Source organism: Magnolia sinica, chromosome 2 (assembly GCF_029962835.1).
Source record: "Magnolia sinica isolate HGM2019 chromosome 2, MsV1, whole genome shotgun sequence".
Classification (NCBI taxonomy): domain Eukaryota; kingdom Viridiplantae; phylum Streptophyta; class Magnoliopsida; order Magnoliales; family Magnoliaceae; genus Magnolia; species Magnolia sinica.
In genome coordinates, this window is record NC_080574.1 from 68,969,836 (window position 1) to 68,984,341 (window position 14,506).

At 36.9% G+C, this 14,506-nt stretch overlaps 1 protein-coding gene across 1 annotated transcript; it reads right to left on the reverse strand.

Moving 5' to 3' along the window:
- Positions 1–9,477: 9,477 nt before the first annotated feature.
- On the reverse strand, positions 9,478–13,878 carry LOC131225805 (probable protein phosphatase 2C 25). Its single transcript, XM_058221401.1, has 4 exons — positions 13,682–13,878; positions 12,765–13,023; positions 11,765–11,980; positions 9,478–10,569 (listed from the first exon to the last, which is right to left on the reverse strand). The coding sequence occupies exons 1-4, from the start codon at positions 13,876–13,878 to the stop codon at positions 10,078–10,080; spliced, it is 1,164 nt and encodes a 387-aa protein (XP_058077384.1). The 3' UTR covers positions 9,478–10,077.
- Positions 13,879–14,506: the final 628 nt, after the last annotated feature.

Here is a 14,506-nt window from a genome sequence, read left to right on the forward strand (position 1 = left end):
ATCCACTCATAGCAATCACAATATCTCATTTACTAATTCAATTCTTAAAAGTCAATTGGAATCAAAATTCTATCATATCCAATCAGAAGATAATTCTACCAAACTAGTCATTAACACCCATATGAATATAATTTTAATTAAACATTTCTCGCATGAAGCACTCAGATCTCAATTGTAGGGAATCAAAAACATTTAAAGCACCCTTAGGCGACAGTAGATCAATCAATTATATATATTGAATCCTTCTCTAATTCAGTCTAAACAATTGTTAAATCAAAGTATTCATTGTACCCGTAATGCACAAAAAATTCAGAAATAAACAACTCAAAGAATTCAAGTAAAATCCAAATCTATTTCAATTTACTATCATCATTCAAACCAATGTTATTGAAGCAAATACGTAAATATTGTAATTAACTATAAGCTTCATTTCTTAACCCGAGCTAAGAGGTTAGCCTAGCATGATAACTCAAAGACAAAAGAAAAACTAAAAAGACAAACAAGAGCTAAAGGATTGATGAAGAAGTGTGGCCCTGTATAAGCCGCACCACCCCTAGGTCTCTTACAAGCCCCAATTCATGTTTAGAACATCTTAAAACACCCATTTAAATATGAAAAATCCGCATCGAGTTGGGACCGACTTCAAAATTATGTACTTTTGTTATGCTTCGATCACACCAGTTGTATCCTTCAGTTACACCGATTGTATCCTTCAATCGCACTAATTGTATCCTTCGGTCGCACCAATTGGGTCTCTCAGTTACAGTTGAATTCCTTCAATATTCTTCTGAAGTCTCCGTATCCTTTAGGTCACACTAAACTCTCCTTTTGTGATACTAAATGCACCTTCAGTCGGATCTCACTATCGAACAAAATTAATTCTAAAAATCATAATTTCTTGCTGACTATTTTATGCGCTTTCTTTTGTGCACTTTCCATCGGACCGAACCAACCCCAGATAGGACCGAACTGTCTATTACTTTTGTTATTGCACTGTGTGATTTTTCGATTTTTTCTCTATCCTTTTTACTTGATTTTCTTAGATCTTTATCACTTGAAATCTTCAATAATATCCTCTAAATCTCCAATTCTTCATTGATCATTCTTTTTCAAATTGCGATTTTTGCCACTATACGTTTATGTGCAGAATATGGTGGAGCTATATAATGTAGGCTAAGTCCTAGGAGGGGGGAGGGGGTGATTAGGACCTATTAAAAATTATGTCAATTTAAAATCCTAATTGCTTAACTTAAATTAATTTACAATTAAACTAAGTAAGAAAAATTAACTCTAAGACTTCTAGGCCAATAGAGGGTCAAATCACATAGGCTACAAAGGATATGCCAATAAAGCAACTAGCTTATAGGATAGTGAACATGTGTGTGTGGGATGTGTAACCTATCAACTTAAGCATTCATCTAATCATGCATGCATAATTAAGCATCCAACTTGTCAACATAATTAAACAGATGCGCAAATGACAATCCTAAACACAAGCATGTATAGTGGTTCGGATATGTGCCTACTCCACTTCCGGCGGACTCACTCTCTCCTAGAGTGTACCGGATTTCTCTATCGAAGGTTTTAAATCAGGTTTACCTCAAACCTTTATAGCCCTACACAAGGACTCTATAATTTATGCCATACGTAAGAGTAAAGGTCCTACACAAGAATATAAACTTTATGTCCTACACAAAGACAAGGGTCTTAATCATGAACCTGACAATTTAGGCCACATAGGCCAAAGTCTTATAAAAGAACCTGAATTTGTGCCCTACACAATAGCAAGGGTCTGACTCCCAAACCCAACAATTTAGGCCCTATGCAGGAGCTAAGGTCCTACACAAAAACCTAGTGGTTTAGACCCTTCACGATGAAATTATGGTAAGGGGGCCACAATGCATCTAAGTGCGGAACATAACGAAGTTATAGAATGTAGGCTAAGTCGGGGGGTATGTAAAACAACAATTGCCTACTTTAAACTAATTTGCGAATTAAACTAAACTAAGCAATATAACTCTAAGGCTTCCAAGCCAATAAAGGGTCCAATCACATTAGCTACACAAGATATGTAAGTTAAGCAACTAACTTTTAAAGATAATGTATATAATTGTGTAAGATATGATTCCTATCAATCCAAAACATTCATCTAATCATGTATCATAATTAAACATTCAAAACACATTAGCATAATTAAATATATGCACAAAGACAATCCCAAACACGATCATATGTAGTGGTTTGGCTACGTGCCTACTCCACTCCCGGCGGGCGCGCTCAACCTATGAGTGCATTGGATTTCACTATCAGAGGTTTTAAATCAAGTTCACCTCAAACATTTACAGCCTTACACAATGACTACAATTTATATCCTACATAAGAGCAAAGGTCCCATACAAGAACCTAGACTTTATGTCCTACACGAGGACAAGGGTCCTAATCCCGAACCCAACAAGTTAGGCCACATAGGCCAAAGTCCTAATCACGAACCTGACAATTTAGGTTACATAGGCCAAGGTCCTAACCCTAAACCTAAGATTTATACCCTACATAAGAGCAAGGGTCCCACTCCCGAACCCGTCAAGTTTACTCCCGCCAGTGGCTTATATAAGGACTTCAGTTAAATTTTTTCTTCGGCTAACCAATAACCTAGGTTCTACATGTTGAGTGTGAAATATTGCCTATTTTTCCCTATTTATGCCATGGTTTTATAAATACGATAGTGCTTAATCCATTTAATTATGCATGTTTCCATGTGCGAGATGATTTCGAGAGCTGAAGGTAAAATTGATGTCAAAAGGAATATTTATGTTCAAAATATTACTAAATGAAAATTTGAAGATATGAAAGTCATTAATGAAAAATTCAAATGCCAAAGATCCAAAGAAACCAAATGAAGAATGCAGAGAATCGAAGATTTGAAGTGAATAAAAGGAATCCAGAAAATTGGCAAGAAAAAACATATTCTAAAATTCTAAGTCTAAAATAGAAAGTCCTGAAACAGACCTTCGATTCGACCGAAATTCAATTTCAGTCCGATCAAAATCGCACAGAATTGTCCAGCGAGAGAGTAGGATTTCAGCCTTAATTCGGTTCGACAGAAGCATAACTTTTTGAACAAATTTGAGGCAATTTCAAAGTTGGTCCAAGCAAATACTATAAATATGGGTCTCTTAATTGTTTCTAAAGATAAATTATATTTAGAAGAGTGGAGCAAGGTATTGGAGAATTTCAAGTTCTTCCTTCTTCCCCAATTTTCTTTTATTTAGTTTTTATGTTTTCTTTAAGAGTTTTAGTTTCAATAATCTCTTTGGTTGGTTAATCACTATGCCAACGTTCCTAAATGGTTTAGGAACGGTTTTAAACTGTGGTTGAGGGCATCACAAAAAAATTAGAAACGGTTGAAAACCGTTCCAAAATTTTCGGAACGGTTGCAAACAGCACCTGAAACAGGGCGTTGCAAAAAATTAGGGACGGTTGTATAATGTAGTCCACCTAACATATTTGCATATGTGCTTGCCTGTACTTGATGCATTATAATGGATTATCCAGGTTTACATTGTTCTTGTACTATATTCATATCGAGGGCAGCTCAGTAACTTAATTCAGCATCTTGGCAAATATGGATGTGGCGTTACAGGCAAGAGCATTGCAGATGGAAAGGCTTTATTCTTTCAAAGAAGGAATGTGTTTAGAGTGGGGGATGTTTTTAACAAATCAGTAAAAATAGGAATGTTTGCATAATTTGACCAAAACTTCTTTAAAAAGAAAGAATGCACAAAGATAACCAATGTTGATTTTTTAGGTAGTGTTTTGTTAGAAACTGGGAATTTTGCAGCTAAAGATACAAATACAAATAACAAAAGAAAGTAGGGACTTTGTTTTAAAATAAAATATGCCTCCAAACCATATACCTATAGAGGAAGAGCAATGGGTTTTTGACAGTGCATCAAAGTTTATTTGCCTAGAAAACTAGATGGCAACATTATCATTTACCACCTAAGACGTAAGTCAATTTGTTTTATATATGAAAGCTGAGATATCATTATCATTTTTAAATGGAAATGAACTTAGAGAGCTGCAAATGAGATCAGGGCATGAACGAGCAGAATGCAGGTATACGATGATAAAGGAATTTTGGAAGCTTACCCACTTCCAAGTACCTTGAACGTATCCATCAGGGAGAAACATGGAGAGGGGTCCGCTTCTCCTCAACTGGTCTCGACATCAGATGTGTCGAAGGAAGAGAAAAAACTGTGCACATCATTTGCAAGAGTTCTCTTGAAATGCTCCAAATCGAATGTCAGAAAACTCACTGTAAAAAGAGAAACCAAAAAAAAGTCTCAAGGTTTCTGTTCTTAAAGATAATAAGTTTGAGAAAAAAAAAGGAAGAGAGATTTGATGTAATTAAAATTTATGAATATCCATAATCAAATACTTCTGAAGGAAGGAACTGATCGTCCTTGAAATCTTTTCAGAAGATCATAATCAGTGAAGAATTGAAATGCAGGAAATTTGTAAATTGCAGGGAAATTCCTTCCTATCGAAAAATTTGAAACCTATTATTACTCCAATATTATTTACTTTTTTCAATCCAATTCAATATATCGATTCAAATGCAGAAATTTCCCAAGAAAGGAAAAAGATAAAGTTGAAAACTCGGAAAGAAATTCCACTGCTGTTCGTGTCTTACCTTTCTACCCAAATCACATTCACTTGCAAGATCGGAACAACGAGGGCAGCACCTAGAATCCTGGCAATGACAACGGCACCACAAACGTATTAATTTAAGGGCCCACAATAGATTTATCTATCACCACAGGAATTGTAGCCAGTGGGACCATATCCTATCAAAACCCGCCACATAACAACTTTTAACCTGACTTCGTTCATGTCAGCTGCAATGGAAAGTGAACATTGGGTTAATATTTCAGAGATAGAGGTCCAACAAACCGATCAAACCTTGAAGTAATGCCACAAAAGAGACATCATATCCTCTCTCACTGTTTTCCATATATAATATTTCTGCTGGTTCAAGATCTGGGACCACAATTGCCAAATCCTGCACAACAATATTGAGAACAGACAAATTCTTATAAGACCCCCAGCATCAAGCCACTATAATATTCCTGACACAACCTTCAAATCAGAATCACCTTTTTTTTTTTTGAAATAAATAGATGGCTGATGGTCTTCTTTTTTTTCTTTTTTTTTTTTCAAGGAAAGGTGGAATCATTCCACCTGAATTTTATTTATGTGAAACTGGAATGAACAGCCACAATCACCTATAACATTGAAAGATTAAGTATTTTGAAACAATTCCAAGATTAACTATTCATTTCTTCGACGCAACAAAAAGGAATGCTTACCATATGGGTACCTTGCAACATGTATGTATCTTGGAGCTGAGCAAGCTACGAACATAGATGCTGAATAGTCTGAAAAAGAAAAGAAAATAAAAGATATGAAAACCATCATCCTGAATAAAATTCCGTTGGCAATATAAAGGTGGAAATGGGCACGGAGCTTCAAAACATTCTGTTGATTCTCCCTTGCTAATGGAAAATCAGTAACCTGCATTGCCAGAAAAACATGAAAGATCAACACCAAGAAATCCCTTTGAGAAAGAAGAAGAAAACACATGCACGCATGCAACTAGCTCGGGCAAGTAGTTAGTATATGACAGACCATTCCTTCCATCTACAAAGTAAGTTGGCCACCCCATTGTTGCTTCAGCTTAGTAAAAAGGCTTCGTTCATGGTCAACATTCGTGCTCCTGTCAAACAACAGGCTACAAGCAAGCTTTTTCCTGCAATGAAACCATCATGATCATCTAGTTTGATAGGAATTATTTATAGACAAGCAAATTTGATAACTTACAATCCCATCGTTATGGTTTGTTTGGTTGCTTAAATAAAATGAATTGCAATATCTCAAATCATGTTCAGTGAAATGAACTACGTGGAATGGGCCCCAATCCACTCAAAACAAGAGATTAGCCCCCAAATTGCCTTCGGAGCTGGCTTATTGCAGAATTTGAATGCCTTCAAAATGACCCATAATATTGAAAGTAAACAGAGAGAGAGAGAGAGAGAGAGAGAGAGAGAGAGAGAGAGAGAGAGAGCTCTGACTTTGTGGTTAGTTGTGTGCTCTAGAAACCCATCAAAGGCTGTGATTCAATGCCTATTACATTGAACTGAAACAATTAGTTTACATGACCCAATTGCAATTATCTTAGTATTCATATCAAGAGTACTACTCAGGAATTCAATTACTCATTGGGACACTATTCATGTTTTAACCTATTAGAATTTGTATAATTTCTCATTTGTGTAACATAAAAGGAAAAAAAGCATATGGTTCCAACCTCAGGTTTGTGCTTAAAAACAGAAAGCATTACAACCATGACCCTTGAATTCTTTGGTTGAGTGCCTTCCACAAGACCATGACCCTTGTTCCCCTGGCTGATCCAAATTGGTAGCCAAACACAAGCCACACAATCGCATTGACATTTACAGAGCAATTGAATGAATGGGATTGGGATAGTAAATTGGGAAGACTGAATTGGGAAGATTTTAAATTGGGATGATTGAATCAAGGTATTTTGTAACGGTAACGGTGGCCGTAACGGCCACCGCCGTTACCTTTACGATACGGGTTGTAACGGCTGTTACGGCCCCCGTAACGGCCGTTACGGTCTCTTTTTTTATTGAAAAAAAATAATAATCTCAAAAAACCTGTATCTGCCCCTTAATGTTGATTAAAAAGTATGGAAAACCTGTATATTCCCCATAACAAACAATTACAGGGCTGTTATGGCCTTTATAGGGGATGTAATGTGCCGTTAACGGCAATTATGAGTCATTTTTTTTTTATCATAGTGGCTATTATGGCCGTTACAACCCCGTAACGTGTAACGGTTGCCACCGTTACCTTTACGTAATAGCCTTTATGGCCCCGTAACGGCCTTTACGGCACACCATGGATTGAATACCTGTCCAAATGCAAATATGGAACTATTAAACCCAGCTAAACAGATAGTAAAGAACTGAATTTTTAAGGAAATCCAAATACTCTCACAATCTTTAAAATCACAAATGAAACATGTGATAATAGTCTCAAATTGAACCCACGACCTCAAGGTAGCAGCAAGGCTCCATTCAATTGAGCTGTAAAATATATGATTCTTACAAAATTTACAAAAAGAAGAATATTCAAAAAGCAATAATCCATAACAATGAGAAAGTGACAATAAAAACAAGGAAAAGCCAAGCAGAACTCCCATACTGATACTTTCTTTACCTTGAAAATCTGAGAAGGAGAATATACAAGTCTATGAGATTCTTCTCCTCCCGATATATACTAGCCTAAACAAAGAAACAAGCATTGCACATGAATGAATTTGTCTCATGACTTGAACTCATTTAAACTAGAGAACATCAAAGAACCAAGGCCCACAAGTCATGTTGCTTTGACATACATCAGGATTCATGATTACATATCAAGTTCAATATTGTGCTAAAAGTGAAATCGATCAAATTCTAGACAAAACTAACAGAAAAAAAAAAAAAAAAGATTACTCGAACTTTCTTAAATAAATGGGATATTTAATATTGTTGCAGCATTTTCTTAATGATCTGTTTGTAGCTAGCACATCTGTAGCTAGATCGGATCAACAGCCTAGCTCACCAAACCATGGACTTCTTGCATCTTTTTCTTAACCAACTGTTTTCTTAACTGATGGTTTGCAAACAGATGGTTAAGAAAAAGCTGAAACAACAATCGAAATTTGATGGAAAAAAGACAAAGATTGGACAGATAGGATTGTCCCATCAAGAACACTTTTCAGGTGGAGCATGCAGATTTTTAGATTTCCCACCTTCATTTTGCCAATGATTGTCTTTAAACATGTCATTGGTTGGCCTCTTTGTGGTTATCATCTCCAATAGAAGGATTCCATAGCTGTAAGCATCTCCTTGCGTAGACGCTTTACCACCCATCGCATATTCTGTAATTTATGTCTCATATTTCAATGTAAGCAACCACTTGGATACAAATAAATTAGAGGCTGAATTTTGAGAGAAAGAAAGGATAGAGAAAATATTCCATTCAAACAAGTAATTAGCATTTCTGTTTTTCCAGAAGTTTGGAATTTCTAACATCAATTGATGTGCTATGAACTTTAGATAAGCCTAAGACCTCCAAATTCTAATATATATATATATGACGTGGGTTCTTCACTAATGAGACTATCCACAGGTCAGTAAAAAGAGAAGGAACACATACCTAATCACCTTCTAATCCTCTTTCCTCATATCAGATGGGATGATGTCCTGAAGTAGTCCATGATCCTTGAGTAAAGAAGCTGTCGAAGCGCAAAATCGCTGGTCTTGAAGAAGAGATGGTGAAGGCAAAGAAGAAGAAATTGAACTAAAATTCAAAGAAGGTGATAAGTTAAGATAGTAGGATTGTTGCTGTTGTAGCTGGTGAGACTTTCATTTGCATCTGTGAAGCGGTGAAACCTCCTGGTGGGATCCCAACAGAGCTCCCGCGCGGCAAGACTGGACCTGGGTGTGTGTGCTGCCCTTCACATTGACGGAGGAGCCCCCACAAAGGAAGGACCCTCAACATCAATGGGCATTTTTATGTGACGTTTACAAAGGAATATATAAACATTGGATCTCTGCTCCATTATGTGAAGGAAGTTTTTACCCAAAAACCTCCCCCGTCACAAAATTGAGGAAAGAAGTGAAAAGGAAAATGAAAATGAAAATACAATGTGAATGATGAATTTAAGGGCTGTCTGAGGTGAGGGATTTGATGCAATGAATTGTTACATCCATTTCCCTGATCCAAATTGCAATTGGGATAAGAAAAACATCTTGCTAGTTCTTATCTCAATCAAGATGGGAGTAAAGTGCTTTGTGCCCACTGCTAAAAGTGGAATTTCCAGATGCACCCTTGGGAATTAGTGCTTGTAGATGCATTAAGAAGACCCAACTTCAACGAGATTTTAGACCCAAAGGTTCAAATTTGTCAGTTTAAATCACACTGGCAGCTGTCATTAAGCAAAACCATCAAGCCAAAAGTTTTAAAGCAAAAATTCACGAGGAAGTTCCTAACATTCTCAAAATACTGAAATGCTGATAAAGCTGCCCCATCAAGGATGTGGACTACTGCTCCTTTTTGTACGACCTGAATATATATATATATATATATATATATATATATATATATATATATATATATATATATATATATATATATATATTAAAAAAAAAATAATTAAAAAAAAAAAAAAAAAAAACCACACCAAATCAAATTGAGAAAAGAGCAAGCAAAACAATTTAATTACCTGGCGAGTTGTGACGTGTACTCAAATTGGACAAATGGCATAACTGGCCACAATCCAGACCATCCATAAGGTGGGTCCCTCCATGGATGGACTACTATCCACAGACAGCAAAGACAGGACCTATTTACAATAGTCACTTGTCCATCAGTTGGGTCAGCTTAACATCAAATTCCTTCTCCAGTTCCACTTCTTCCAAATACCTCCACTTCAGCTCAGTCTTCTTATCTTCATGCAAACGTATCAGCTTCTCTCTCTCTCTGCTTCAAACTCTTTAATCTGATTTGACTGGCTATCAATGAATCAAGCAATTTCTTCAAGCCTACTTTAAGGACTGTTTGGATTTGTGGATTTTTTTAATTTTTTTATTTTTGAAGAAAATGGAGTTTTTTGGGAAACTCCGTATCTAGAAAACAGTAAGAAATGAAAATCTGTTTCCCATGATTGTCTTTCAGCAAGATTTTCTTGAAAAAAAATTCTTCATTTACAAATCTATATTCATGGAAAATTTGTTGCCAGTCTAGGCAAGGAAACTAAAAAGGGGCATTTTTCAGGAAATGAGAGAAATGGAAATGACATTTTCAAGAAATTTACAAATACAAACGAAAAAAAAAAGAAGCCATTTTCATGGATATGACATTTCATCAATTTATATTTCAAGAAACCCAAACAGGCCCTTAGAGTTTGATCTGAATTGGTATTTTCCAAGTGCTATGACAATGCTGCTAATATTGTGTTGCAAGGGAAAAAGGTTTGAGCCTTTGACCCAAGGCTTGAATTTTTTTTTTTTCTCTCAAAACTGCAGCAAAAAATTCAAGAGTTCGAACGAATGCTGTACCATTCGAGATAGGAATTGCAGGCATACAATTCCAAACAGCAGAATACAACAGTAAGTGTCTTTCCCCCCAAAAGTTTTCTGCAGTTAGGAATTCACAGTCATGCTTGACTCTAAGAATCTTTGTTTCGGGCTCTGCAATTACCCATTTCTTAAGATGTGAATCACCAATCCCTCTAGATACAGCTAACGACCCTTGTAATCTCCAAACACCATGGCTGCAATCGACATAGCCCCCCTGAAAGAAAATGTTTCTCGAATCCATTAGTTTCAATCCCCCGCCCCCGCCCCCAAAAAAAAAAAAAAAAAAGCAATGCCGACAATAGAAATCCATTAGTTCCAATCCCAAAATGCTAACAGTACAAAAGGTAGATGGAAACAACTTGTCCAAGAAAAATAAGGAAAAGACTGTTCATTTTGCACAAATGGGCCCAACAATATTATGGACCTCATCTTGGATGGTTTATGGACCAAAAATCACTCAAATTGGAAGATCCTAGTTGTAAAATATTCTGACTTTTTCTTGATAGAATGTGAACAAGTGTTGTACTTCCTCTCTTAACCGTCTATTTATTGATAGCCTATTGGAAAATATTTGGTTTGTGGCCCGCCCACAGAGGTGCCTATGATGTCAACTGTTAGAATCTTTGGACAGTGGGTGTTCCACTTGCACCACTTGTGCGAAATGAACACCCAAATGGTATTTGCAAAACTTTAATACCTCTACTTCAACATCCTCATCTCCATAATCTGGGAGAAATACCATTGACCCAGCTTGTAACATGTACAGATGGGTATGTGACCAACAGAAGGATTTCATCCTGCTCTAAATAAACTCATCCAAACAATGGTAGAAGTTGGAACATACAAGAAAGTGCATATACTAGGCCATAATGAATAATAGAAATTAAACTCTGCCATGCCAGGGAATGAACAAGCACATAGAACAGGGCTCCTAACATAAGGGAGTATACATGGTATTTCTCCAGAACACTTCCAATTTGGAAGGCAGAAATGAAGAAATATCATCTCCACTCCAATTATGACAGTTAATACTCAGGCAATCTCCAAAGTCCATAAAATCCAAGCCTGAATGTGGGTTTAAATTAGATGGGCCATACCCAACAACACCAAGCAGATGATAATAACAGTCCAATCAATGGATTCTGGCCAGTTGGATTTGGACTACGGCTCCTTTTTGAACAATCCATGAAGCCATTATACTGTTAGAATCATCCAATTGGAGTATTTTTGTGCCACAACCCAACCAAGAAGAGGCATGATCAGAGATCAACTCGGCTATCTATTTATCATCAGCTTCTACCATATCAAAGCAAAACATGGCAATCAATGAAGTCCATATACTACAGACTGAAAGAAGAAGAAAAGAAAAATAAAAAAGAACTTACTAGGGCCTCAATTCTGTCTCTCTCATCTTCCCTTGAAGGCCGGTGATCAACCGTGAGGGCCTCAGCCACCCCGCCTCGACTCATAACAACACGACAGTCCCCAGCATTGGATACAACAAGATCAGAGTTTCTAATCGGTGCGGTCGCACAGCAAGTCCTGGCTCAAACATCCTCCTTCAGAAACTCCGCATCCGTTGTCACATAACCACTTTTAACAGAATCCTCCATCCCATCACTTCCTCTTTTCATCACTTCAGCTATAATATTCTTACCCAAATTCACCGCTGCAAACTCAGCGGCTCCTGTGCCTCCACGCCCATCAAAAACACCGAAAAAGGCCTGCCAAAAAAATAAAAGAAGGTCAAATAAAGGATGAAAAATTCTCTTAAATTCTTATCATATCTATACCCGTTTTTTTAACATGATATGCTCGTTATTTCTTCAATCCCATAATTTTCCTATTCTACTATGAGAAATTCCACCATGATGTGAGCTTCATGGAATTCCATAAACTGCACTCCCCGACAAGTATGCGATAGGGATCATTGATCGGGTGCGCCATAGCCCAAAACTTGCATGACTGGACAATTCTAGCTGTTTGACCACTGCAATTCCGCCCACTGAATTGGTCATCTGCCAACAATTACTCAGGCCCATTTGATTATGCAAAATCCTAACCATTCAAATGTGTGGCTCCTATTGCCTTAAATCTCTGGACCACCTATTGCCCATCCATGTGATGGACAACCAAATCTGTGGATATTTTCAGATAATCAAACCCCAAAAATAATCGGACTAAATATCGCCCGTCCATGTGACGGCCCACCAAATCTGTGGATTTGGTTGGATAATCCAACAGTCAGTGGCAATAGGATGGCCAGACTGCATACCGCAGATCCGTGTGACGGCCCACCAAATCTATCAATTCTGTTAGCTAATAATCAAACAATCAAAGTCGATAGGACTATCTAACAATTCTACCACACCTAAAAACCTCAGACGCATGGATTCGTCGATCCTCGGGGGACAGTCCACCAAATCTCCTTAATTTCTGGACAATTTACCATCCAAGTGACAGATCGCCAACACAAAATCAGAAAACAAAAATTCTAATAAAAAATCGAAAAGTAAATTAAAAAAAAAAAAAAAAAATCGAAATCACAAATACCTGTTTGGGATCTTCCATCACTTCCCTCCGCCCTTTCTTACAGAAAAACGAATACCGCTCGGTCTCCATCTCGATCTCTTTCAAACCTCCCTCTGAAGGAGGTGGAAAGCTCAAAGAAGGCAGGGAAGGGATATCGATCCGCGCAGGCCTCTTTCGCTTCAGAACAGAAGCCGGGGAAGAAGAGGGAGCGGATTCGACGACAGCAGCGGCATCTTTCCTGCAAACCTGCTTGCTTGTTTCTAAGGGCCCGTTTGGATGCCTGTTAAGTTCTTTTACGTTGTAAGTCAGGTGAAAGTTACTTGCACGTACCCTGTTTGGATGTAAGTTGTTAGTTACTTACAGCTAAGTTAGTTTTTCTGCTCGGATAGCCTGTAAGTTACTTACACGTAGAAAGTTATATATTCACATCGAGCAGAGCTTAGATTGGGGAATCGTTTTAAAATGTTATAATCATATAAAAAAAAAAACATAGGATCAAATATGTTATTTTATTAAGCCCATCAAAATGAATATTTGAGATAATTATTAAGCTAAACCAATTATCAAGTGGGATATAAAAGTAGGCCCACGAATTTAAAATATCTATAATATGGAGTAATAACTCAATTTAAGCATTGAGAATAAATTTAAAAACATTAATAGAAAATCTAATAATTAAATTACATTACTAATGTCTTCTTTAACTATAGAAATTACATTTAAAATTTTTTACTAGGGAATCATCGTCTCTAACGATTCATTCATTTGAATAGGACTTACATGATCTAGAATGTGGTCTTTTTGCAAGGAATGTGTAGGCCTTATACATCATGTCAGAATCAATGGTTGTCATATTCTCCAACTCGTCCCATAGTCTTCCTGCTGTTTTAGTTTTGAATGAAATATATTCATCCATTATTTCCTACATGCATTCAAACTTTTCAATAACAGTTGATGCAATAGAGGCATTCTTCTTCTTTTGTAATGGCCTTGGAGCAGAGTTTCTCACATCCCTGTGACCGTTTTCTTCGCCATATTGATATTGACCTTGTGTTCCGTCGGAATATACATCATCAGGTGGTGCAAATGATGTATATGATCCAGAGGGGTATGAGGACAATGGGATGTCATCCATATAATGAGATGAATGAAGGACTTCTTCCTCAAGATCGGATGCAGTTCGTGCTGCATTCCTGGTAGCAGAATCGTCCCCACATACAATATCAAACTGAGCTAGCAATGAGAATGGCTTGTTTTTGATATAAATAGCTTCAGGTTTTGCCTATAAAACAAATGGAATTTAGTTAGTTTTCACTGTATATGAATGACTTCAAGTTTTGAATGAACTTCACCTTGATGAATTCATCCCAAACGTCTGGTTCAGCAGTAACATATTTCCTTTCTTCATTTAACCGAAGCCACTTTTGCTAAGTGTAAGCTTTGCCAAGTTATATTTCTTTTTAAGCGTTCATAACCGATTCCTGCACTTTTCTCCATCCACTTGCACAGAAAATGTCTCCATCACAATTTTTGCTACTTTATTCATAGTAGCTTCTCGAAAAGTGTTGTCAGATTTTTTTCCCAGCGATCCTTCCTCAACTAAGGCGTTTGCCATACATTCATCCATGTATGATGTCCGGTTAATTTGTGCCTTTCGGCCACTGTTGCTTGCCTTCGCATTTCATGACATACCTTAAAACATTGTACATTTAAACATTATAAATTGTAAAGCCACGCAAGATGTAGAAATATTATATAAATTG

What these genes read in the sequence shown, in the direction of transcription:
- LOC131225805 (XM_058221401.1), bottom strand. Translation starts at nt 13,878, where the DNA reads ATGGATGACATCCCATTGTCCTCATACCCCTCTGGATCATATACATCA. An exon ending in GCATCAACTGTTATTGAAAA is followed by an intron (nt 13,024 to 13,681) that starts GTTTGAATGCAT and finishes AGAACTTAACAG; the next exon opens with GCATCCAAACGGGCCCTTAG. An exon ending in CGGAGTTTCTGAAGGAGGAT is followed by an intron (nt 10,570 to 11,764) that starts GTTTGAGCCAGG and finishes TTCTTGGACAAG; the next exon opens with TTGTTTCCATCTACCTTTTG.